General features: G+C 39.1%; 1 protein-coding gene across 3 annotated transcripts in view; it reads left to right on the top strand.

The window, feature by feature from the left end:
* The window catches only part of LOC144480300 (AP2-associated protein kinase 1-like), a 69,614-nt gene that overhangs the window by 18,895 nt on the left and 22,906 nt on the right, over nucleotides 1-27,813 (top strand). For all 3 annotated transcript variants that reach the window (XM_078199648.1, XM_078199649.1, XM_078199647.1), the window contains exons 2-11: nucleotides 8,850-8,968; nucleotides 17,111-17,219; nucleotides 20,726-20,868; nucleotides 20,960-21,081; nucleotides 21,860-21,941; nucleotides 22,086-22,218; nucleotides 22,310-22,413; nucleotides 23,021-23,100; nucleotides 23,304-23,593; nucleotides 27,611-27,795. In XM_078199648.1, coding sequence (XP_078055774.1) covers nucleotides 8,850-8,968; nucleotides 17,111-17,219; nucleotides 20,726-20,868; nucleotides 20,960-21,081; nucleotides 21,860-21,941; nucleotides 22,086-22,218; nucleotides 22,310-22,413; nucleotides 23,021-23,100; nucleotides 23,304-23,593; nucleotides 27,611-27,795 — 1,367 coding nt within the window. The remainder of the gene's footprint in view (nucleotides 1-8,849; nucleotides 8,969-17,110; nucleotides 17,220-20,725; nucleotides 20,869-20,959; nucleotides 21,082-21,859; nucleotides 21,942-22,085; nucleotides 22,219-22,309; nucleotides 22,414-23,020; nucleotides 23,101-23,303; nucleotides 23,594-27,610; nucleotides 27,796-27,813) is intronic.

The raw sequence follows: 27,813 nt of genomic DNA, 5'->3' as shown, positions 1-27,813 counted from the left end.
AGTCAACATTTGTGCTAATTAGTCTATTTTCATGTTGTTTTGTGTCTATTGTATCCTTTGGAGATTTCTCTTAGGAAAAATAATTCTAGTTGTATTTTTATGGGATGTTCAAGAATTGATCCTGCTTTGACAACTCTAGTGGAATATTGTTCAAGTGCTGCATTGTTAAAATGCTGCTTTTTGATGAGATTACTCCTGCCGTCATGTTTAGTGGCTCAGGTAAACATGAATGATTGCTTTATATTTGAGAGAGAGCAGAAATGTTGTCCCATGTCTGTCCAAAATCAACACCTCTCTTCCCCAAAAACGTTTAATTGATCATTTCATCTTGGAGTCTTGCACCTGTAGAGATAGTTGCACTTACTCAGCTAACAGTCATTTCAGCTCAAACATTAGGGAATGAAGCACTTGAACGTGATTGAGCAAATCAAGGTGTCCTAGTCGCCTCCCGCAAAGAAGCCATTGCATGTTAAATCAGGAGTTCTATCTTGCAAAGCCTGCAAGTGCACAGCAATCAAACATTGTTCTCAATTTATTTGATGTGCAAGTTGCAGTCAATAAGTGCTTCCTTTCAAAGTGACAAGTTGCAACTTTCACCTTGCCTGTCCAACTGAAATTTATTAAAAATAAGTTTGTTGTGTGAAAGAAATAATGTCGAAGAAGCTGGAGTATGTTTGGATAGCAAGCTTAAATTGGCCCCAAGGCAGAACTCCTTGGATGCAGGAGTTTAATAGATTAAAAACATGATGACATCAAGTTATTTTTTTAATTGTAACAAAGCTATTGTAAAGTAGCATTGACCTATCAGTGTTGCTTTAGTGCCAAGCCAGTGAAGGGAATTGGGTATTGATAATTAGGATCACCTAACCAAGCAAACAGTAATTAATCAAGAGGCAGGAAGTATAATTTTCTTGACCGTAGGTTTTTTTAAAAAAACTGCTTTGTCTTGGTTAGCTCTTCCTATCTATTTTCTTATGGACTGACCAATGCACATATATTTTGCAATAGTTCACCAAGCCTTGCATTAATATCACAACCTTCACAACCGTAGGACATTGCAAAGTGCTTCACAGCCAATGAATTACTTTTGAAATGTTGTGGTCACTGTTGTAATGTAAAAGATGCAGCCAATATGCACAGAGCAAACTCCTGGAACAATGTGATCGTGACCAGATAATTTTGATTTTGAGATGTTGATTGAGGGATAAGTATTAGCCAGGGCATCAGGGATAGCTCCTTAACTCTTCCCCCTCTACTCTTCAAAGTAATGCCATTGGGATCTCTTCCACCCGAGAGGGCAGATGGGACCATGGCTTAATACCTCATCTGAAAGATGGCACCTTCAACAGTGCAGCCCCTCGGTACTGCGTGAGATGTCGACATCAATTTCTGTACTTGAGCGATACTGGATGGGACTTGAACCCTCAATCTTTTGATTTAGAGGTGTGAGTGCTACCAGCTGAACCAAGTACTGTGGATTTTTTTTCATAATGGTATGGTGGATGTGCTAACAGTTTAAGCTTTTCTATGCTTTTTTGCTTATGTGGGGAAACAATGGTACCAATGTTAAATTTAACAGCTGTCATCAGTATGAGTGTGTCTGGCTAGTTGAGTAGGTTTCCTATAAAGAAGGAACCTTACTTTAACATGTAATCTTTGTCTTTAAAAAATCCTTCTACAGCCTGATGCTGTTACAGCAGTCCTTGGCACTGTTGGATTCAGCTTGGCAAAAGAGCATGCTCCAATAGTTACCATGCAGGATTTATCCTGGAAGTAGAGAAACAGGCTACACAAAGAACACTTAGCTGCTTGGAACTTGAACTTTGTAAGGCCTTATGCCTGTTCAGCATAAGAGTAGGCAGTGGTTATGTTTGTTCATATAGACTCTTAAATTCACATAAAGGAAGGTATCTTTAATAGTTAAATCCGGCACTTTGTCATAAAACATTGCAGCCCAGAAAACCGTCTTTTTGACCCATCAGATTTGTAGTGACATATTCCACCATATGAGCCATCTCGACTAGTCCCATCTGCTTGCTCCCCATAAACTCCTGTCTTTTAACTATCTAATTCTGATTTGAAAAAATTTATGGATGTGCCCGCCAACAACAGTTTGTAATAAGAGAATTGAACCACCCACTGAGCTTTATTTGCCAAACATGCGCTTTTGGATTTTTTTGACTGAAATGTGTATCTTGAGTATCATATCAACTAGTTGAAACAATCCATTATCATCTATATTAAGAACTCAATATTAAAGGCTCTAAAAGTAGACCCAAACCTTAAGTGGTAATCAAAAAACCCTGATTTTTTTTCAACTGTTGACAATTCCTTATTCTCAGCATCCTGGTGAGTCTGTCTGTGTGTCTGTTATCCATTTAAATTTTGGCTTTTTAATTTTCTTCCAGTAACTCAAGAAGGCTGAGTAAATGGCTCTTGGTCGTCTGTTGTAATAGCTGGGTCACAATCTATGCTCCTGTGAATTACCTGCAATGTTTTACTACATTAAAGATAATGCAAGTCATTGTTTTAGAAGACAATATCATGCACAAAAAGAATATATTTAATTAAAAAGATCCAGCTTTCCTCAGTAACCAAGGAAGTAAAAACCTTGCCACAATTATAAAAGCATTTTCTCACTTTGATATCCATCTTGCTAGTCTATCAACAAACAGCAAAAGGGCTAAAGCATGCATTTACGATGTGAGTTTTGGGATCAGATGTCCTATGGTGGTGTCTGCTACTCGGTTTTCATTTGTTAATCAGAAATGCAACTTGGCAACATCTGCATTTCTAATTATGTGGCTCATATCTGTCTTGTTTTTGTTTGTGTCCCATCTAAATCAGCAGTAAAGATAGATTATTAATCTGGAGGTATGCTGTATCATTAAATACACAAGGCTCATTTTTAATTTGTAAGAGTCTTCTAGAAATTCTTTTGCATTGAGTAAAATTGAATGTTGGAAATGGTTCAATTTGCACCATTTCCAAACTCTCGTCCAAAGCTGAAGCCCCGTTGCTTATCAGAGGAGAATTTATTTCAGCTTATGAAATCACAGTTAATTATCCTATCCATGTCACATGGTTGTCTCCCAATTTATGTCATCATTGTTGGGGTACCAGAGCAGAAACCCCAAAGTATGTTACGAAGCCCAACTAGACTCCAACAGTTTTTTGAATTTGGCATTAGTGTGAGGATAAGATATTTCACTTAGTGTGATTCTATAGACACACTAGGAAGCTTTTATCAAAACAAGCTTTATTTAACAATGCAGTTTAACCAGAATGAATGAATTAGCTTAACTTTACGAAATTGAACAATACCTAAAACATGACTAGATACAATTCATAACTGCTAACCTATCTCAGTTCCAATTTAAGCAATAGTCCCCTTATAGATTTAAACTCCTTTTCAAAATCAATTACCAACATGCAGGTTTGTGCTTGTACATGGGCTGCCACTTCTCAAGCCTTCAGAACATATCTAGAGATGGAGAGGGACCAACCTATTCCTCCTAGAATGTCCCAAAAAGCAGCCTCCAGAGTGAACGACACCCCTTGCTTATTTTAAAATCAGGCAGAAACTCTGTGGGGTTACAAGGATACGTTGGGGGAGAGAGGGCCTGGGTAAGATACTCTGCCAGAGCGATGGTGCAGAATCAGTGGGCTGAATGGCTTCTTCTGCACTGCTGGGATCCTATAAATTCTCAGCATGGAGCTGCCTGGTTTGCAGACAAATCGGCACTGTATAAACAGCTGACTTTTAAACATACCCCTTACAAGAAATATAATTTGCGTAGATTTCTTCAAGGCACAGTTATCACAAAATTCCTAGGTTAGTTAGATCTTTCTCAAACCATGCTGACTCCTTTAAGCTCCTCCTGCTTTTTCAGGTACTCAATGATTTTAGCAACATGAAGATATACAAGTGCGTCAATCGAATTACAAAGCAGAATTATGCTCTTTGCCAAAACTTTGGTTCTGTATGTGGGTGGATTGTGTAGCTTGCTATTGTATGTTGCTGCCCACCTGAAACCTGACCCAGTTTCTCTGACTGCATGTGGGACTTTGAGTTGCAAGGTTGACATTCACATCAATCACTGCTGAAACAGTGGAGGGAAATGAGACCAGATGACTTAAAGGATTGATTCTGACTAAAGTATTGAAAAATAAAAAATGCATATTCTGTAGAGAAATGGGACACCAGGCACTCTAGTACTAGGTAGTGTTCAGGCTGATGGAGCTTTCTCTGCAAAATTCATTTTGACTCAACCATGTTGGATGTACTTCTGCACTATGACACACAGGAATGTAACTTGAGTTGGTATGTATGTTTTTTTTTTCAAACAGTTGGTCAGTCAGTTTTTCAAACAGTTCCTTGGTCAAAGTCATTGGTACTTGTTTAACTAGCCTCCCCGTGATCCCTGTCCAGTTCAGCCGGTAACCTAATGGGTAAAATGCAGCTCTGATCATTGCACATCAAAGGATTCATGTTTTGATTCCTGACCTCTGTTGAATTAGATGATTTCAATTAGGGGTAACAGAAGAGGGGTTGGAATCCACTTATGCCAGAGTTTATATATAAGCAGCGATTTTTTTTTAAAATTTACAAAGCTCATTGGCTGCAGCATTGATGGAGAGGAATAATCAACCATCATTCTCATTCCTGATTTCCTTCAGGAAGTATGTGGCACAGTGGTTAGCACTGCTGCCTCACAGCGCCAGGGATCCGGGTTTGATTCCTGGCTTGGGTCACTGTTTGTGTGAAGTCTGCGCATTCTCCCTGTGTCTGCGTTAGCTTCCTCTGCATGCTCCGGTTTCCTCCCACGGTCCAAAGGATGTGCTGGTTAGGTGCATTGGCCATGCTAAATTCTCCCTTAGTGTACCCAAACAGGTGCCGGAGTGTGGCGACTAGGGGATTTTCACAACTTAATTGCAGCGATAATGTAAGCTTGCTTGTGACAAACTTTACTGTTTGTGGATGTCATTAAAGCAACATTGGTTCAGTGATAGAATTAACTTCTCAACAGTACACTATTCGGTCAGAGTTGGTGATTAGTCACCTGAACAGAATGCATTTGTGAAACCGTACCCGTCTTGGAAAGTAGGAGTCTGAAGAAACAAAACTTGAAGGGAAATGTTTTTAAAGCCAAGATCTACTTTGGCAGGTTATTGTTGAGTGCTAGAAAACACACTCTATTCTCATGTTTAACGTTTAAATCTAAATGTGTATTCTTCATTTAATAAGGGGTCTGAGGTGGGGGCAGTCAGGAAGCTGGTAGGATTTTAGGTTAGAATAGGTTAGGTTAGGTTTAGGATTTTAGGGCCAGAGGGGAGTACTCTTGTTCCTCCTGGCCTACAAGCAGTTCTGCAGAGATGCTTATCTTTTCTCTGAAGCTGTCCTGGTCATCCCAGGAAGGCATGATGTGGAGATGCTGGCGTTGGACTGGGGTAAACACAGTAAGAAGTTTAACAACACCAGGTTAAAGTCCAACAGGTTTATTTGGTAGCAAAAGCCACACCTTTCCAAGAAGGCAGCTCACCATCTTGAGGGCAACTAGGGATGGGGTCAGGAAGGGCCAGGTTTCCTGAGACCTGGGAAACTCAGCCAGCCAAGGTTAAACCTGTCCTCGTACCTTGCTGTATTTAAATGGACAAGCTGCCTCCTGGTTTGTTGTTAGGCATGAAATTTGAAAATGTGTACATTCAGAGTTCACCTGTATTTGTGGGTTAAAATTCACTATTTTGTAAAGGCAGAAATTGTTGTAGTTGGTCATGCCACAAGCTTTCTTATCTCTTGTACCAGTTCCAGAGTGGTTGTTAGAATCCTACTTGGCTTCCATTCCTGTGCCTGCAGTGTTGTCTTCCAAGGTATCAACAGCAGCATGTTATAGTAAAATATCCTGGGGCATTTCACAGCATTGTCAAACAAATGAGATATTGGAATAGATGACTTGAAGTTTGGTCAGAAGTAAGTTTTTTAAGGAATGTTTTAAAGGAGGAAGGAAATATGGGTTTAGGAAGGGAATTGTGGAACTTGGACTTGGAGAAGCTGTGCTTTCAGCTGTCTACTAGTGGAATGATTAAAATGGAGCATGAAGAGGCCAGGATGGAGGGATGCAGAGGGTTGTAGATAAAAGTATTTACCCTGCTCTCCCTGTTCCTCCTCATTTGCTTACTGCCCCACCATCATCTGTAAATATAGCATCCGATTCCCCACAAATGCTGTTCTATTCAGCTCTACACTACCTCTCTTGACCCCCCACTACTTCTGTTTTCAGACTTTGTCCAGATTTTAAATTGGTAGTTTTCCCTGTTTGAAAAGATCAAAGACATTGGCTTTGGCACTTGCCACAATTCCCATACCCTTTCCACTGATTACATCAACTTCCCTGGTTGCTATCTCTCAGGCTCAACCAGATTATTCCCTACCTCAGTATCCTGTTCAACCCAACCTGAGCTGCTTATCTGATTCAAGAAGGCAGCTCGCCATCTTGAGGGCAACTAGGGATGGGCAATAAACGCTGGCCTAGCTAGCAACTCCCACCTCCCATAAATGAATATTTTACATAAATTCTCAGCTTTGTATCTAAATCTCTCCTCCTCTTCAATCCTTTCTATCCTTGTTCCTTCGGCCCAATGAATTCAACACCTGTTCTATAAATACAAATTGTTGGTAGCATTTTGCTGTCACTGCAGCCTTGCATGGAAGAGGTGGGATTTTGTCACATTGCTGGGCTCTCCCTTGTATTTAAATTATTACTTCTGGTTGCTAGAACTTTTAAAAATTGCTAATGAGTTTATTTGGCAGTCCTCCACTGTCTGTTTTGTTGAAGCATTATGTTTCTGTAAATCAATTGTGCCTCTAAAGACTGCAGATGCAGAAACAAACCATCAATGGAGCCAGAAATGTCTGGAGTGGCAGTTTCCTGCCAAGGGTGGGTGGTGGGGTCAGGTGGTGTAAGGGAATCTGGTTTTTGCCACTGTTTCTATATTCGCGTTCATTATTTGTCTTTTGTTTTACAACGTGCAGACAAAAATTAAATTGTTGCTGGAAGAAATTATGCGTTACAAAACGCAGAGGATGACTGCACCCAAGGTCAGTCTGTTCGAAGATCCACCGGCAAATTACATCCTGATTAAAATACAATCCTTCAACCTTTTTTGAATAATGGAAAAGAAAGACTGAGGTGAAAGGCAGATATCTGGTTCGAAAAAATTTGGTCAAGTCTGGCATCTCTTGTGTTCTCCCTTAAATATGAAGGAGTGGTTTATGCTTTTTAATTTATTGTACACCTGCTGAAATATTTCTGTTTTGCATGGAGCAGGTACAAGCTAGTCAGCTTCTCAAGTGCGTCTATGATTAACTTAGATTATGGTTAACCTGTACTTTAGTTCCTCGTACCTATTATTGCACCATTTCCCCGGGTACACGCATCTTAAAAAAAAAATCTAGCAATTTCTGTTCTTAAAATTTTAATACATAATTTATCGGGGATTTCCACTACGTTCATCAGAGCCACATGAGGTACAGGTTCATGGGTAGTAACCACCTCTTTAAGGTGGAATGAAAAGAACTAATGTGAAACTTCTCCTATACAGTGCTTGAGAGAGAGAGAGAGTTGCATCTAACCAATAGGGTACCTTTGATTTATGATCCTTTCTCGTATGTTAAATTATCTGTTAGCTTTGTTGCCACAGTGTGTAGAAAATAAAATGAGGAATCAGTTGTGGACGTGTTGTTTATCAAAATGATCGTGATGAACATTTACTGCATTTGACTGTCTTAAATTACTAGTTCCGTACTCAAAATGACCTGTTTCTCTCTTTGGCACAAGGCTCCTCATTTGTTGTAAATGCATTCAAAGCATTACTTGTGCGAATTGACCATCTGTTCATGGGGTGAAGTACTATTTGTAGTAAATTTTAATTATAACCTTGTTTTTACAACACGCTGACTGACCCTTTGTCTTTTTGAAATTGTGTGCGGGGTTCCATTTGACTGGCAGCAACTCGAACAACAAAATGCGTGTTTTGGGAATAGTATTGGAAAGGTGAATTTAAAGTGTAAATGCACTCTAATAGCTCTTTGGGAGATGAATTAATTCATTTAAAGAATTACGAAGCTGTTGGCATCTGGAGGTATGTTTTATAAATTTGGAATTAAGCACGGAGAGGTAGTGTGAAATCTGGAGAGAGTCTCAAAGACTTCCATTTGAAGATTCAGCAGTTGAAAGGCACTATTTAAATACAAGTTGTTGTAAAGTTTTTTGGACCTTTGATTTAAATGAGCAGATTTAAATGGATGGACATGTAAACTTATGGCAAGTGAATTTTGCAACACTGGTTGTGTAATACAGTAATGAAGACTGAATACAGTGTAGACATGTTTATAAAGTGTCCAAATGAAATGGTGGGTGACTAACATATATTGAGAAATTGATAATTTTCTTCCAGAATAATTTCTGAATGAGCTGTCACCACTCGACACAAGCGGTCTATTTACATGTGCATTCAGTGAGGTGCGGCTTTCCTTTCAAGTTCCATGATCAATATTTGTGGGCGGTCCTTTCCAGAAATGTTCATGATGGAGCTCTGTGACATTTATGGTACCAGATCAATTAATTTTGTTGCCTAACCATGGTTAATATAAATCATTGATTTGGTGGATAGTTCAGATACCTAGTAAAAGATTCAATATGAATATTTAGAAAGGGTCTTTCATTTTTAATTACATGACAACTTAGTAAGAAAATAGTAACATTTAAACTACAATGCGTCTGCAAAATAAATACACAATTTAATTATCTGTAATAGGTTTCTAACCATGTTATTTTTCATTTGTTTAGGTGGGTTTGCAATAGTATTTTTAGTCAAGATTCTTGGTGGTGTAAGATGTGCTCTGAAACGAATGTGTGTAAACAGCGAACAAGACCTCCAAGTCTGTCAGCAGGAAATAGCCATTATGGTAAGAAAAGTTATGGTCACCATATAGCTAACTTCAGATTCAACCAACAACCAGCTTCTGTTTGTTTTCTATGCAATTTGTTGGAGGTTAGCACAAGTCGAAACATTGAACTTTTTTATTGGGAGTTGTCCTAATTTCGGCATTGAAACTGGATGCCTTTGGTAGCTGGGAAATTAATAGCAAGTGAATGGATTCTCATGACCTTGGTTTGCCTACTGTAAAGAAGATGAATTTTAAAAGCATGGCCTACACATGGTGTCCCTGCAGAAGAAGGGAACAGATGGGTAGGGAGAGAACTAAAGCAGAATGTGATTTACTAAAGAAAAAACCTTTCAATATCATTCACATGACAATAACACCGTCTCTTTCATTTGTGCAGTAAAATAAATATTTCCCAACCCACTATTCCCCCGTGAACTGTTCCTCTGCAGTTCTTGTTGACTGCCTGGAAAACGGAACAACGTTTACAGAACTCAGAAACTGAACTAAGAGGAACTGAAGCCAGAGACAGAAATAACAAATTAAGAAAATTAAAAAGATCAGGAGTTAGATGAGATTGCAGAAGGACAAATTTTCCTTCATGAAAATCACAATGTTAGTAAGCTTACTGGAGGCAGAATTGCTCCACAGAGCTTTGCAACTTTCAGCCTTACACCCGACTTGATCTTTGTCCTACTGCACATCTACTCCACTCTGCTGGTAATGGCAAAGCTTTCAAATATAACATGTGGCACTGTAAAATTCCTTTCTCTAACTCCCGTCTGCCTTAATACTTTGCTCTTCACCTTCGGATAACTCAAAACTTTTTATCTATAGTTCGCCCTCCTAATTTATTTAACTTCTACTTAGAATTCACTTTTCCTTCTCTTCCTATCTGACCCACTCCTTTGTGAAGCACTTTGGGATGCTTCTATATGTTAAAAGTGCTGTGGAAATGTTTTTCAGTACTTTGTGCAGGTCTACTTTTGTGCTGTAACCCTGCATGGTTACATTTCATTGTTTTATCAAGTAACATTTTTGACATACTGTGACAATATCAAAGCTTATGGTCACTTGCATTGAAGAATGCATTTGCGGATAAGCTAATAATGGGAAAATATAAAACTTGTAGCAATTTTTACTATGGTCATCAAATCTAACTGAAAATGGAAGTGAGTTGAAACTTTCACATCCTTACTCGGCACTACAGTATAATTCGGTCACTGTTTTTTGCAACCTTATTGAACACTGCCATTGTGATGACAGTTGCTGCCTTCTATATTCGTTCTTCACAGCTGTGATAAATATGACCTGAACTTGGCTTTTTTTTTTGATAAACCACAAACATTCTACTTTGCTCCAAACTGTCAAATTGGGCCAGATGTCTTGTGTCTGTGTTTAAGCTTTATGAGGCATGTTTGGAGAGATTAGGACACGTGTTGGAAGTTTTGTAGGAAATTGGCATGGGTGTATAGGTGATCTTGCTTGGAAGTGAGGATGTGGTTGTTTGAAGCAGTTTGCACTCTGTGCTTACAGTAGGGTGGTTGAGGAAAGCACCCGGCTGAAATTTGAAATCCTCATTTCTGTTTTAAATCTGCCACCCCTTGGCCCCTCATTCTAGAATGTCCAACAAGGGGAAACATCTGTTCCATGTCTACCTTGTCAATCCCCAATCTATCTTTCCTTTTTATGTACCTATTTGACTCCATGTCATCCTATGCCCATCTATGGTGTTCCTGTGTGACTTTTCTATCCGTAAGTGTAATTGTTTAAGGAGGTCCACCTATGGAGAAAATGTTTGGGAAGTCCCAGGTGACTTGTTGCTGCCAGTGCACCACAATTGCAATTTGCAACATAAAATATTGCAATTTGATGAGCCAATTCCTGTGACAAATTCTGGGTCACAAAATTCAGATGGCAATTGATAAACATTTGGCTTATTAAGTTTGTAAAATGCAGTCAGCAGTATTATGCAACGTATGTATGATATCTCATTGTGGGGCTGGAGGAGATTATTGAGATGGAGGGGGACAAGACCATAGAGGAATGTGAAAACAAGGATGAAATTGTAAAAGCAAAATTTTGTTTCACTGGGATGAGTCTCCTGAGGCGCTCTGCCAATTGTTGTTCAGGTCTTTCATAGAATCCTAGAATCTGTTTTGGGTAGGATGATGGAACTTTCCAATTGAACATGTAACTTTGAATTACATTGTGCTGCAATTGACAGCATTAATCAAATTTCCAAACTAAGCTTGCAGTAAATATGTATAAATAACTTTTTAAAAACTTGTGTCATCCTCTATAATTAATTGCTTTTACATCACATAAATAAAAGATATACAAAAAGTCTTATCATGTAATCAGTTACAAGAATATAGTTTATTTGTTGCACAGAAGACATTTTCCTGGATTAGATGTTAAAATTGTGCACTCTTATTGCTATCCAATCACTTGGTTCGTTATTGTAATATGTATGTATCATGAAAGCCTGATCATTAACAGCACCCATTAGCAAAAGAAAAGAAGGGATTCACTGGGATGAGTCTCAGATAAATAAACAAGGTTTATTGATCTGGTACAAAATACTGAGTCATATATTACAAGACAGCAATGCTTCATTTGATTTACATGCTAATAACTCAACAGCGCAGCTCAGGCTATTTCTACTATTATGTCTGTTGTGTCACTTGGGTTATAATTTCAGTTAAATTGTTTTACTTTGAATGTAATTTTTTTATTTACACTTTGCTACATCAAGAATGTACCAAATTGCTTTTTCAGTCATGATTAATGAAGCTTTATTCACACATTCGTTAAGATTAGACTTCAAAGTTTAGGATGTTTGAATCAACTGATCAGTGTACGTGCTTTTTGACATTTATGTTATTGATTTTTGATATATAGTTAAAATCGTAGTAGATGGGCTGGCACATTCCTTTTAAATGTAATCTACCTTCTGCATTTTGAGAAATTGACTGTATTGGAAGGAGTGACCACCACGCAGTCTTTGTGGCGATGCCTTGACCTTGTGTGGCAATGCTACTGTGCTAAATGGAAGAGATTTTGAACCGTTCTAGCATCTCAAAACTGGGCATTCATGAATTGCTGTGGGCCATCAGCAGCAGGATTGTATACAAACCACAATCTGTAACCTAAGAGCCCGGCATATCCTCATCTAGTATTACCATCACACTGGAGGGTCAACCTTAGTTCAATGCAAAATACAGGAGGACACGCCTGGAGCAGCGCCAGGCATATGTAAAAATGAGGTGTCAACCTGGCAAAGCTCCAATGCAGGACGACTTGTACGCCAAACAGTAGAAGCAGCATGCGATAGACTGAGTGAAGTGATTGCATAAACAAGTCAGAGTTATGCTTTGCAGTCCTGCCACACCCAGTTGTGAATGGTGGTGGATAATTCAACATCTTTCTGGAGGAGGTGACTCAACAAGTATTCCCATCTTCAATGATGGGGAGTCCAGCATATCAGTGCAAAAGATTTGCAACAATCTTCAAGCATAAGTACGGTGGGTGATCCATCTCGGTCTCCTCCTAAGATCACCAGCATCACTGATAGTAGTCTTGAGCCAATTCAGTTTGCTGCACATAATATCAAGAAACAGCTGAAAGCCCTGGATGCTGCGTAGGCTTTGAGGCATGACAACATTCTGGCCATAGTGTTGTAGACTTGTGTTTCAGAACTAGCTGCACCCTTAGCCAAGTTGTTCCAGTTCAGCAAGAGCATTGGCACCTAGCAGGAAATTTGGAAATCTGTTCAGGTATGTCCTGTTCACAAAAGGCAGGACAAATTCAACCTGGTCAATTACCTGCCCCCATCAGTCTACCCTCCCATCATTAGTGAAGTGATGGAATGTGTCATCGACAGTGCAATCAAGCAGCACTTCCTTGGCAATAACGCGCTCACCATTAGTTGGAGTCATACCTAGCACAAAGGAAGATGGTTGCAGTTATTAGAAGTCAGTCATCTTAGTCCCAGAATGTCACTGCACAAGTTCCTCAAGATCGTGTTCAAGGCCCAAACATCTTTAGTTGTTTCATCCGGGACTTTCCCTCCATGAAGTCAGAATTGGGCATATTCACTGATTGCAAAATATTCAGCATCACACCCAATTCCTCAAGTGAAGAAGCCTATGACCATATCCAGCAAGATTCAGGCTTGGGCTGATGCGTGGTCCGAATTTTACATGCCACTTAAGTGTTGGGCAACGTACATCTCCTGTAAGAGAGAATTCAAGCATTTCCCTTTGACATTAAATGGCATAATCCCACTGAATCCCCTCACTGAATTCCCTATCAACATCCTGGGGTTGCCATTGACAAACTGAACTGGACCAGCCATATAAAAACTGTGGGCAAAAGACCAGGTTAGAAGCTTTGAATTCTGTAGCGAACTTGCCTCCTGACTCCCCAGAGCATGTCCACCATCTACGAGGCATAAGTCGGTGTGATGGAATATGCTCCATTTGCCTGAGTTCAGCTCCAACAACACTTTGATTCAACACCATCCACAACAAAACAACCTGCTTAATTTGCAGCCCCCTGCTTCCCCCACACCACCAGCCGTGTGTATCATCTACAAGATGCAATGCAAGAGCTCACCAAGGCTCCTTTCAAACCAATGACCTCTGCCACCTAGAAGGACAAGTGCACCAGAGGCATGCGAACACCACCAACTAGAAGTTCCCCTCCCAATTTGCTCACCATCCTGATTTGGAGCTACATGGCCATTCCTTCACTGTAGCTGGGTCAAAATGTGGGAATGCCCTAACAGCACTGGAGGTGAAACTATGTCACATGGACTTAAGTGATTCAAGAAGGCAGCCCCCCACACCTTTGCAAGGGCAATTGGGGATGGGCAATAAAATGCTGGCCTAGCCAACCATGCCCACGTCCTGTGAAATATTTTTTAAAGCATAAAAAATGTGTTGTAATATTCAAACATTACTGTCATGAATGAGACAATTCCATCTCATAATTCTTTAATTTAGCTAGTGCCATCCCATCTTCAATTTATTCAGAGAAGAATTTCCACATTCCCCATATGAACTTGTGCACTCACTGTCAACATCCAAATTAAAAGTTGCCTCAGTATTTTTGAGGCAAATAGTGTCAATAATTATGACAAACTAGAAACAGACTTTTGACCCAACCTGTCTCCGATTCTCCTCTTGTCCATGATACAACACGATCCAGTTTTATGATTCAGACTTGTTCAGTGTTGAAATTATTTTGATTATTCACAACCATATGATGGGAAGTTCTTGGCAATGCAAGTGTGGCTATGAGTAAATTATTGGGCAATTTCTAAGCCTTCAACATTTTAATATTTGAAAGGACTACACGCAAGAGCACTGTAACATGAAGATATTGTGTAAAATATGTTTGGCAATGACTATTGAATTGCATCTATCGTTAAGTTTTTCCATCACCATCACAAAGATGATATCTTGTGCATCAAATTGGCACTTTTTTATATGAATTGAGATATGTCTGTCATTTTTTCTGATCATGGAAATGTGTGCCTCATGCTGTCATCTTTCCTGATCACACTTCGCAACAGCCCCGGGTTGGCCATTCCCATAGAAACTTTGGGAGTGTCTTCTCAGTGCTTGAAGTGTATCTGGGGGTACCACAAATATGTGCTGGAATTGGGTAATGGCCCTCCATTGTGAAACGTAACAAACTTTGGTTCTGATTGTTGCAGCAGCAGTTACCCAGGAACAGTTAGAATTGAAACCACTTCTGGGTGCATTATTTTTAGACTCCCAGCATCCAGAATTTGAATCAACTTGTTGTATTTGAAAATTCATAAGCAGAGAACATGGAATGGTTGAATTAGGTGAAGAACTTGAATTGAATGCAAGCAAATTATTGTGGATGCTGGAATCTGAAACCAAAAGAGAAAATGCTGGAAAATCTCAGCAGGTCTGGCGGCATCTGTAAAGAGAAAAGAGCTGGCGTTTCAAGTCCAGGTGACTCCTTGTCAAAGCTAAAAGGCACAGAAAGTGGGAGATATTTATACTGCAGGGGGAGGGAATGAAAGGTGAGGAAAGAAAAACTTGAATTGTTTCTGGATAAATGCGAAAGATAGTAATGGAAGATTACTATGATGTTTTTGCATTTGTTATTTTAAGTTATTTTGGGGAACTATATGGGAAGGTACAAATGTATTCATAAGGTCAGAAGTGGGGATTTTTGCTGATTGTTGCAGTGTTCAACATCATTCATGACTCTTCGGATATTGAAGCAGCCCATGTCAAATGCAGCAACACCTGGGCAATATCCAAGTTTGAACTGCCAAGTGGCAAGTAACTTTCGTGCTGCGCAAGTGTCAGGCAATGACCATCTCCAACATGCAAATGTAACCATTGCCCCATGAAATTCAATGGCATAACCATTGCTAAATCTCCACCATCAACATTCTGAACCAGACTAGCCATATATACACCATGGCTATATATATCATGGCTACAAGAGCTGGTGAGAAGCTAGGGATTCTGTGGTAGTAACTCCGTTCCTGACTTTCTAAAGCCTGTCCACCAAGGCACAAGTCAGAAGTGTAATGGAATGCTCTCCACTTGCCTGGATGAGTGCAGCTCCAACAATATCAATAAGCTGGACACCACCAAGGACAAAAGTGGCTCACTTGATTGGCACCCCATCCATAAACTTTCACTCCCTCCACCACCGCTACCATGTCAGCAGTGTCTACCATCTACAAGATGCACTTCAGCAACTCACCAAGCCTCCTTAAACCACACCTTCCAAACCCAGGACCATTGCCAAGGACAGCAGACACATGGGTACTCCACCAGCTGAGAGTTCCCCTCCAAACCATTCAATACACTCGCTTAGAAATATATCACTGTTCCTTCACTGTCGCTGGGTCAAATTCCTGGAGCTACCTTCCCAACAGTCTGAGTGTACCCATACCCCATGGGCTGCAGCAATTTCAGAAGGCAGCTCACCACTATCTTTTCGAGCAATATGGGATAAGTAATAAATGCTGACCTAGCCAATGACATCCCAAGAATGAATTAAACTAAAATGATCTGGATTTTATTTTGTTGTAAGACGATGAGCTGAGTTTTTTGTGCTGTGAATTTTAGTTTAATGTGTTTGTGAGAAATTTGTTTTGTACAAATGATTGCAAACAAAAAAGCCAATAGGATTGGAAACAAATTACTATCGACCAATTATTTAAGAAGGAGAAAACTGGCACGTTGAGTACCCTTGTGCTGCGGGTGAAGTGCTGGTAAAACATGTTTTATGTTCCAGTTGTATTAGCCTTGTTTTGCAGACTGGAAATATACATGCACTTTACCATCTGCAAACATCCCTCATCAAACAGCAAGTCAATTCTGTAACCAGAGGGCATGTATGCTTACATATGTTAGACTTTTTGAACCAGCAAAGATGGTTGCACCTTCGCAGCAGGATATGTTTGTAACGCATGGCATGCCACCCTATGTCCGTCTAATATAGAGTGGGACTGTTCAAGGTGTATTGATAAAGGGCTGTACAGTTGGATGTCTCAAAATGCTAACAGCAACAATAATTAAAGCTTTGGTGGTAAAGGGTGCAAACTGCTAAAACACACAAGTTTAGATGAGTTCTACGCATTAGATGGCTGGGTGCTTTATACTGATTCAGATCTCAATTTATTGTTCGTTGAAACTTCACTTTACTCGATTTATATAAATTTTTATTTAACTTGCAGCATAGTATCATCACTTGGTTGCACAATTGTTTGCTATTTTAAAAAGCGGGGGAAACCTGGGTATCAGTCCCTGGGTTTTCATGTAAATTTTCATGTAAATTTTTGATATTGAATTTATGTTGCAGAAGGATTTTAAACTGTAGGAGCTGAAATGAAAATGTTACAAACTAAAATAAACCACCAAAATATGGAATAATCTTTCAGGAGTGGAGATCCTCCTTTTTTCCTACATGTTACTGAACCCATATTAAAAATTAAGGGTTACTTGACCATATAATTACTTTGCAATGCTAACAGAATCTATGTTGTTGAACTTTCTTTTATTTCATGTTTTGAGTTAAATGAGCAAAGTTTTTGATGTGTGAAATGTTTACTTTCACAGAAATTGCTAAAGTATTTTGCTTTCCTTTCTTTGTAAACAGAAAAATCTGTCTGGGCATAAAAATATTGTTAACTACCTGGACTCCAGTGTTACCTCGATAAATGCCAGTGATGTATGGGAAGTCCTTATTCTAATGGAATACTGCAGAGGTTTGTTGATATTTATCTACATAATTTCTCATTTTAAAAAAAAATATATTTTATAGGATGTGGCTGCTGGCTAGGCCAGCATTAATTGCTTATCCTAATTGCCCTCAAGAAGGTGAGCTGTTGCCTTGAATCGCTGCTGTCAATGTATACGCATGTGTGCATCTCTCCACCAGATATACAAACAGTACAATAGTGGCACTTCCAGTCAATCATGTTATGTTTTGTATAACCTTGATCAAGTTGAAATTTCATGTTCACAAATTTAAGTCTAATGAACAAAATTTACCAATATGAACTCGCTATTCAATTGTCATTTTTATCAATTTTTTATTTCAGCTGCCATTTTTTCCATAGTTGAGATTATTAATGTGGAAACTGAATGCTTATAGCATAAATATATAAAAATTACATTTCACAGTACCTTGAATAATTTGCCTGAATTTTGTCCATTTTGTATCTTTTATGTAATGTTACTTGGAGGCTCCACCCTACCAAAAAGCTTGGTGTTGATTTTTATTCTGAACTATGGCAGAAGATGAGACCAGCTGTACATTGAGCATGTTTAAGGCTGAGATAAGCAATTTTTTGATCTCTCAGGACTGGGTCACAGAGTTAAGGCAAAAAATCAATCGTGATCATATTGAATGATGGAGCAGACTTGAGAGATCCAATGGTCTGCTCTTGCTATACCACGTACTTGCAGTTCCATAGATGCTGCAGTCTGGGTGTATGCAGAATCTCCCAGTGTGTCAGTGTATGATTCTGCATTAACTAGAATCTCCCTCAGCCTACTTCAAAATATTTGTATTTCTAATTCTTTCCCACTATTTAGTTTAGTTTCATAAAAGGACATTAGTTTCCTTAACTTCGGGGAAAGCAGAAAACACAATATTTATAATTAAACCTCTGAAGATTGCACAACAGTGGAATCTACCATTAAATCGGGAAGTTTGTTATGACTGCATAATTTAAAAAATGGAACAGAAAACTAAGTAAGGTGACTGTTCCTGCTCTTTCCAGTTGTATGCAACATATCACGCAGTAAAATGCATGACCAACCATACCTAGTTCAAATCCCTCGGTTCAACCTAAATAGTGCCTTGGTTCTAGGTAAATAGTGTTTCAGTTCCACCTAAACTGAATAACAAATGTTATGGTAATTCTAAAACATCCAGTTAAATTTTTCAAAGGGATTTGTAGGTTAAATTGGTAGTTACCTGGAAGATAGAAAATTGCCTTGAATGATTATGCAAATATCACAAAAAAGTGTTCATTCTGAATCTACAGCACTTGCCTTGGGCATTTAATCAAATACATCATCTTGTTCATTATATGAAAAGCCATCTTTCGCTCTGGCTATAATGTCTTTTCAATGAATGAAGTTTGTCCAAGCCTTTTTTTAATGATCTGATTTGTTTTGTGGAAGATGTCAGACTGCTTAGCCTCCATTCATTGGCCAGCGGTCATTGTTAAAACTATCCATCACCCAGTGATCCCACATTTGCAGCCTGCCCTGCACTCTTTCTGTCCTCTGGCCTTGCTCGACATTAAATCACTTGTGCTACTTTGTAAGGAATGGAGTATTAAGTACTTGCATGTGTATGCCGTTTAACATTTGTTTTGTTTGATATAGTGTCAGCTATACTACTCCCTTGGGCAGCTGCGATTGCTGTACCAGAAGGGAGCAGTGTTGTGGCTCTGCCTGTCTCATATGCCTCTTATTTGTCTGTGACTAAAACTGAAGGCTGTGCAGTTTTATAGTGACCTTAGCCATTTTATATCAACTGATCTCGTGGTGATTTGCTGCTGTTCCACTAATTTAGCATCAAATGGCCCTAGATCACATGTCGCTGCACCTTTTTGAGCTATTCCTTAACCGTTCATGTTTAATTCCAATATGTAGCATCTTGCTGTTGTCTGCATTAAATTTAATCTGCTACTCGTGCCTGTTAACAGATTTCACCTAACATTTTTTTACATAGGTCTTCGGCAGCTTTGTGAAACTATACTGTCTCTCGGGTTCACCTGCAAATTTGGCTTTGCTTCAGGTTTTTGAATCTAAGTTGTTGCAATAAATTGGAAACTATCAATTCCCCAGCCCTGATTTGTTGAGTATTCTGAGCAGCTCATTTTTCAACCTGTTAACGACGTATCACGTTTTTTACAGCCAATTCTGAATCCACATCCTTTTTGGAGCATGAATTTTAGCCACTTTCAGCTTTGGTAGCAGCCTTTTGATAAGTACATTTATTGAGGGGTTTTGAGAAACTTCAGCACAGCACGGGATTTTCCACCATTGGGATGTTATCGTCCCAGAACAAGTAGTTAAACCTGACCTTTTGGCTAAGATCAAAGGTCAGATTGAGCCCAAGATGGAATGCAATGTCTTATCTTGTCAGCTTGGATCTTGTTTCCCCTCTCTTAAAGGGACCATGAATTGGATTCAATTAGATTTTGAATTTGGTTTTTGGAGCAAGCTACGGATCGATTAGAGTTTGCCCAGTCCATTCTGAGCATTGGCTTTATAACTTTAAGGATGGCGTAGAAAGAATTTTTTAAAAAGCAGTTTAAAAGTGGTTTATCATGCAAGATGTTCATTTTCCCTGACTGTTGGCTGCATTTTACAGCCTTGATAGACTTGAGCGTATTTCTTCCTGGTAATCAATTCCATTAGTAGTCTAATAGATACTGATAAAAGACCAAAGGGCCATTTACTTGCTTAAATTTATCCCTTTCTATGAATCATTATTTGCTTTTACTTGAGCAATATCTCTCAAACTGCCTCCTTCGTGACTATTGTCAGCTCTTCACAAATGTCATCCCTAGCTTGCCTTATGCTCTGGGATAGAAAACATTAGTTCCCAGGATTTTGTTTGTGTAAACTGATTGTTGTCTACATTGGTTGTTGAAACTGGCAAATCTCAGTGCAAGCTAATAATCACCTCTAATGAATACTTAATGCTCATTCTCCTTTTCATCCCCATTGATATAGTACCTTTCAAATTTTCACCACCTCCCTGACTACTTGCTGTTATGGTGCTGGAATAACTTCTTGCTATTCTATTTAGCATTACCTGTTGTTTAGTTTACTTGATGTGGAGATGTAGGCGTTGGACTGAGGTAAACACAGTAAGGAGTCTAACAACACCAGGTTAAAGTCCAACAGGTTTATTTGTTAGCAACGCCACTAGCTTTTGGAGCGCTGCTCCTCGGAGCGCTGCTTCTTCGTCAGGTGACGAAGGAGCAGCGCTCTGAAAGCTAGTGGCGTTTGCTACCAAATAAACCTGTTGGACTTTAACTTGGTGTTGTTGGACTCCTTACTGTGTTTAGTTTACTTGTCATCCTACTGCTTACCCTTAAGTTTGAATAAAACCAAATTGAAAAATTAAGACTTTGCACTATAGTGAGCAATATTTTTGGTGGCCCTTGCGTAAACTAGTAGGGTTGAGTTTCAGTTGATAATTCAATAGTGCACTTTAATGCATGAGATTTTTCTGTTCTCTCAGGTGGACAGGTGGTTAACTTGATGAACCAGCGATTGCACTCTGGGTTTAATGAAACTGAGGTGCTGCAAATATTCTGTGATACTTGTGAAGCAGTGGCTAGGCTACATCAGTGCAAACCTCCAATTATTCACAGAGATCTTAAGGTGAGAATTATTTGAGAAATATCAAACTAAGATTTCCTGCAAGCAAGTGCAGCATTTTTAAAAATTCATTGCTGTTTCTGTCCTGAACTAGGTGGAAAATCTTCTTCTTCATGACAGTGGTAGCTATGTCCTGTGTGATTTTGGAAGTGCGACAAACAGATTTATACATCCTCAGACTGAAGGTGTTGGTGCAATTGAGGAAGAAATAAAAAAGTATGTCTTATTTAAAATCCTGTATCTGTTGAATTGAATTGGCTTTAGACTCGAAGGCGTTCAAATTAACAAACAAACCTCTTTACAGCACCCTGTGCAGAACTAATTATGATGGTTGACTGCTGCTTAGCGTCTAACTACTTTAATGCAAGTTAGCTTTGCCATTTTTAAAATGTTACTGCAGTCTACTGAAATATTTGTTGCAGTTGTTTTGCAGCGCATCTCCAATAGCTTCTAGCATGATGGCACAGCTATATTGCTAGATGTTTTCAAAAGAAATCCGGTGTGAATTTTATACTTCTGAAAAATATTTTATACTGACTTGCATTAGCTTCTTGTATGGCAATGACTCAATTTTAAAACACTTGATCCCTGTTGCCAAATCCCCCCCATGGCTTTGGTACTTCCTACCTCATTCAGCGCTTCATCCCTCAGTGATCTTGGTTCTCCTAAAATTCTGGCATCTTAACTAATCTGTTTTCATCACTCCACTATTGGTGGCCCGCCAAAACCCTTCTATCTCAACCTCTTTCCTCCTCCAAGATGGTCCTTATACTTTTAATTACCTATCCTAATGTGGTTTAGTTTCATATTTTGCTGAATAACATGCCTAAGGGAGCTGAAGTTGTTAAATTCAAATTGTTGTAATTAAACTTCAAGTAAAAACCAACATACCGTGAAGGTGTGCAAAATGCAAACAAGCAGTATGGAAAAGCAGTGCTCCTTGAAATGCAGTGCTAGTTTTGCATGAATGATATAATCTTGCTCTGATTTTCAGGTATACAACGCTATCATACAGAGCACCAGAAATGGTTAACCTTTACAGTGGAAAGTCTATTACTACTAAAGCTGACATATGGGTATGTAAGGATTTATCTCTTTCTAGCAATGCTAGTAGAAGGACTATATGCTCTTTGTACCTCACTTGATTTCGCAATTAATTTGATCTGTGTGTACTACAGTTGCGGAACAATTTTCCTCTAAGCTCTCTTTTTATCTCTTAGGCCCTTGGCTGTTTACTTTACAAATTATGCTTCTTTACCTTACCATTTGGAGAAAGCCAAGTAGCCATCTGTGATGGGAGTTTTACAATTCCGGATAATTCTAGGTATTCCAATGAAATGCATTGCTTAATACGTAAGTTTTCAGATCTTCTGATTCATTTCAAAAAGTTTTTTTTTGCTACTTTGCCTAAATGTGCATAAACTGACAGTGTTCCTTTTTGCAGGGTATATGCTGGAGGCAGACCCAGACAAGAGACCTGAAATTTATCAGGTTTCATTCTTTACATTTAAGCTGTCAAAGAAGGTGTGCCCAGTTACGAATATCAATGTAAGTATATTTCTTGGTTTCATTAATAACCACACAGAAATGATTCTTTGATAGGAATAATCTTTTATAGAGCCCTCTTGACAGTTCACTGCAGATGGTGTCAGATTATCCAGATTGAGTCATGCCTGCTAGTGAGTGTGGATGGTGTAAAAGTTGCAAGTAAGCTATCTAGGTCATGAACAAAGCGAGTAGCTCGTAATCTGATTCCTGTTCTATTTATACTGTACTTAGTAATTTTAGTAAATATGTGTTCTCTTGTTTTGCTGTACACATGCTTGACCGTAATGTTTAGAGGGTTTTTTTTGTAGCTCAGTCAGTAAGGCCAAAGATGGCTAGTGAAGCATGTTCACTGGGTATTCTTTATGTTGGATTTTTATCAAAGTAAAAGCAACTTAGACTTTGAAAGTGAAGTGTTTCAAACGCATGAATCTTTACAGCTGGCTTTTGAGAAGGGGCAAAACCTGAAATTTCCTTTAGCTCCACATTTCACCAAACCAGATTACTTTGATTAGTTCCCTGTTGAGACCGTTTAATTTTTAGCCAGACCTTCTATATCGTTGTTTGTTTTTTTTTCCTGAAGGATGATAATTGTATTCTTGTTTTCCAGAATGTGCCAATTCCAGCGAAAATGCCAGTACCAGTAAAAGCTAGTGAAGTTGCTGCTAAAAAGTCTCAACTAAGAGCAAGGTACACTGGTCACTTCATCGTATAGTTATACTTGTGTTTTGTTCCTTTCAAACCAATAAAAGAAGCATTCAAAGTAAATCTCCTGATGCCTTTCAAACTATAGTCCAAATTTGGATGTTCTACTTTATGGGGGGGGAAAAATGGAAGACGTTTTAAGCTGGATGTGTATTTATAAATTTACTGTTCATATGAACCCCTCATAGGCTTACAGACCCAGTACCTGCTACAGAGACCTCAATAGCACCTCGCCAAAGGCCAAAAGCTGGCCAGCAAACTCCATCTTCAAACATTCTGACGATTCAGCCTGTTATGACGCCAAGGAAGAGATCAGCTGCACAGTTGGCTCCTCAATCCTCAGCTGCACAGTTGGCTCCTCAATCCTCAGCTGCACAGTTGGCTCCTCAATCCTCAGCTGCGCAGTTGGCATCTCAACCCTCAGCTGCACAGTTGGCATCTCAACCCTCAGCTGCACAGTTGGCGCCTCAACCATCAGGTGTGTACTTATGCACATATGTATATATTCACTGAAAATATTCAGAGGATTTAAGTGACTTGTTTGCATCCAATGTCTTCCTTATCCCCTCGCCACAAAATAGCACTTGTCATTGGCAATCTGTTTAAAGAAAAGTTATAATTTCACAATTTTGAGTGGCAGTGAACCAATAAGTTTAAACAAAAAGGCACTTCACTGAGTAACACTTGCAGATGTAACTTCAAATCATAGGTGATGTTCTGGGATGTTGGTTTCCTCCAGAAGATTAGTACAAATCAGTCTACCTGTTTTTTTTTTAATGGAGAGAGCGGAATAAAAACATGAAATATAACTTGTTTGCAAAGCAATAGTGAAGAAGTGCCTGGCTTTATTTTTTTAACAATGCTTCCCCTTAAATTATCCTGCTAGATGGTGTCTTTTAACAGCATTGAGTGAAAATTTCTAAAATGATTTTAAAAAGACCAACTAATGGACAGTTAATGGGAACGATATAGGAAAGCAAATTTGTAGGAAATTAGAGAGGTTATAACGAGGGACTTTAATTATTCTAATATAGACTGAGACAATAATTTAAAGGACAAAAGTTTCTAGAGTGTTTTCAGGAGAATTTTCTGTCAGTATGTTTACAGTCCAACAATGAATGAGGCGTTGTTGGATCTGATTCAGGGGTACAATGTGGATAAAGTATCAGTTCGGGAGCAGTCATAACATTGTTAGGTTCTAGTTGACAACGGAAAAGGACAACAATCCAGAGCAAAAATAATTAATTGGGAAAGGGCCAACTTCAATAGGGTGAAATAGATTGGGCTCAGTTACATTAGAATCGGATGTAAGTGTTGTGAACTGTGAGGAGGATAGTGATAACTTCAAAAGGATGTAGACAGGCAGGCTGGTGGGTTGGTAGCAAAATGGCTGATGGAGTTTAATGCAGGAGTTTGAAGTGATTCATTTTGGTAGGAAGATTGTGGAGAGGCCGTATAAGGTGACAGTGCAATTCTAAAGTGGGAAGAGGCAGGAACATAGGGACCCAGCTTTCTATGTGCACAAATTACTGAAAGTGGCGGGACAGATTGAGAAAACTGTAAAGCCTATGGATTCCTGGGCTTTATAGAAAGGGGCATAGAGTACAAAATGGATAAGTTATGATAAAATTGTATAAAACACTGGTTCAGCTTCAACTGGAGTAGTCATCCAATCCTGGGCACCATGCTTTAGGAAAGATTTAAAGACATTAGAGCAGATGCATAAAAGATTAATGAGAATATTTTGAGGGATGCGGGACTTCAGTTACATCCATGGAATTGGGAGTGGCTGGAGTTGTTATCCTTGGAGAAGAAGGGAGATATGATAGGTATGCTCTAAACAATGAGGGGTCCGGGCCAGGGAGATGGAGAGAAATGGTTCCTTTGGCAGGAGGAACAAGAACCAGAGCACACTGATACATGGAGGTTAAAGGCAAAAGAAGTTCCAGTAACAAAAGGCAAAACTTTATGCATTGAGTAGTTAGGATCTGGAGTGCACTGCCTAAGAGTGTGGTAGAGGCAGATGGAATCATTGTTTTCAAAAGACAATTGGATAATTATCTGAAGAGAAGGAAATTGCAGGGCTACGGGGATAAGGTGGGGGAGTGAGTTTAGGTGAATTGCACTTCAGAGAGGTGGCGTGGACATGGCAGGCCAAATGATGAACTCTCTAACAATTCTGAGATAAGACCAACTCTAAGAAATGGTGCCTGATTCAAGCATGTTATAAACCAAGGATACAGCAATTTGCTGTACACAAGCTCAAAACATTTAAGTATATACATCATGGCCAAAACTAATTGAACTTTATCTTTTGGATGACCCTTGATAGTCAATTGCCTCTATTGTGCTGGATACACAAGTCATGATAATTGCAGGTTATTTAAAGCTAGGATGAAGGTTTATTAATTTAACGTTAAGTGCAAATAGAAATTTAATGATGTAATTTCTCCCTCCCAATAGTTGGCAAAATTATCTTGAAAACATTGTTTGAATTCTCAGTTGCAGAAGAAACTAGATGTACAATATGATTCATAGCCTGTCTGAGACGAGCCACTCAGCTGACACTCAACAAGCAATTCCATAGTCCTTGGAATCCAGGACCAAAAATAATGCCTATTGTATGGACCTAGACTGGAAAGCTCAGTACCAACTGGATACTGTTATCTGTTCAGCTGGTACTGAATTTGCCAGTCTCTGACTCACAGCAATAGTAACCCTTTTCAATCCGGGACACTAGCCACCGCATTCACAAACTCATGTCAACTGAGCAGCCTTCATGTGTTTGAGACCTGAATTCTTATCTCTAAAAGACATGGAACTTCTCGAGGAAGCTTTTGTTTTGAAGAAAGGAGTGCTCTTATATCTTCTATTCATGGCAGTTATTTATACTGCAGGAATTGTAATGCATGCAAGAGAACGTTGGCAACAGAAGAATAGAATAGAATGTAACAGAGCTTCACATGGACTTCAACACTTTCTTTATTCAACTCTGTTCAGCAGCTTGTGTCCTGTATGTTCATTAAGTACCTAAGACTTGTTTGTTGAATGAATCAGTTGCTAAAGTAATTAATCCCACTTTCCCAGAGGGAGCCAAACCAGAAAGAAATGTGGACACGACACTGCAATGCCAACTCTCGAATCTGCACTCCCTTCCAATGTGGTTTTCCAGTGGCATGTTGGGTCGGTGAATATGAAATACAAGGTTATTCACTGATCTGATTTTTAAAGTATTGCGAGAGCTCAAATTGCCAGGCTTTTGGATAATCATTCCATTGGACCTTGAACAGTTGAGTACAGGAAGATCTGAAACTACAGGGAACAGTATATTTGTGAAATCCATGTGGCCTCAAACTAAGATATTGTAAGGAACTTAAACTGGATCACTGAGGTTACCACAGTAAACCTTCAGGGTCAGAACTTTCAGCACTGTAAATAATAATATTGGCCTCTACTACGTCTTAATATTTTAGGAGCTCTGAAAGCAGAAGCACAATGTAGTGACATCCTACAGGACAGGAAAAAAGCTTTAATGTGTTGAGACTTTGCATCGACATTTCTGCCTGTAGTTGGGTTCCATCTCCATGCTCCATCTTATCCCTTGCCTTGTGTGTAATCCATTCAGCTGCATTGTGTTAAAACTGGCCCTACTCTTTCTGTGGAAACTATGTATAACGCACCAATGACCAAGCTGTACTGCTACCTGATATCTCTGCTGCAGTGTTGTCAGTGTCAAATTCAAATATACAAACTCAGTGGCACATAAGCAAATCCACCTTGCACTGGTTTAGTGCCCTTTGGAAGTTGGGTTGAGCAGAGTGTGACAGCGGAGTACTGGAGAGTATTGTCAGAGATTCTCACTTTCTAGTATGAGCTGGATCAGTAGGAGTGGAGACACACATTTGTTTTGTTCTATTGATTTTCTTTGCTACATCAAAGAGAGCTAAAATTTAATATATCAATGTTCTATGTATACAGAACATCCAACTGAATTGGAAGGCCATCTTTCTCTGCCCTGGGGAGTGATTTAAAGAATTTGAGAGAATTGAAACCCGTAAACTTAGCCCAGCGGCAATGTATTATCTTTAACTTCGTTAGGTTACTATTCAAGTTCCCAAGATGCTCGTGCATTTTCATATTGAAACTTGGATCTTGGAAAACGTAATTTTGCCAGTTTGATTCTTGTTCGTCTTTTGGAGCCGAATCTCTTAAAAGGCGTCTTAATTTATCAGTTTCCAGGACAATGAAATCCCTAGCGCCAGGATAATAGCCATTGAATCAAGGAACCAGTATCAGAGAAAAATCAAGTGGAAAAAAAGCTGTATTTCAACCATCAATGTGTGCAAAACAAAATCCTGAAATTCTTGCATGTGACCAAGGAATCTGCTTTATCGAAGTTTAACAAATCCAGACAGCTGAACAGGAAAAGATTCTTTTTGCAGTTCCGATCTGTGAGCAAACGTGTTAAACATTGTGAAATTTTTGGTTTGCACAGGAGTTGCAGCTGCAAGTAGTGGCCATATTGCTCAGTTACTTGGTCAACAAGCACCAATTCAGCCAGCACAGCCTCAGCAACATCTGCAACTGAAACCACAGGCACCTCTGTTCCTCCAACAGCAGTATTTGCTGCATCAGCAACAAGCCTATTTCCAGCAACAGCAAATACTTCAGGCAGCACAGGTAATACTCCATTTCATT

This window comes from Mustelus asterias, chromosome 28 (assembly GCF_964213995.1).
Source record: "Mustelus asterias chromosome 28, sMusAst1.hap1.1, whole genome shotgun sequence".
NCBI lineage: Eukaryota > Metazoa > Chordata > Chondrichthyes > Carcharhiniformes > Triakidae > Mustelus > Mustelus asterias.
Note: the sequence above shows the minus strand (reverse complement) of the source record. Positions and strands in the feature narration are given on the sequence as shown.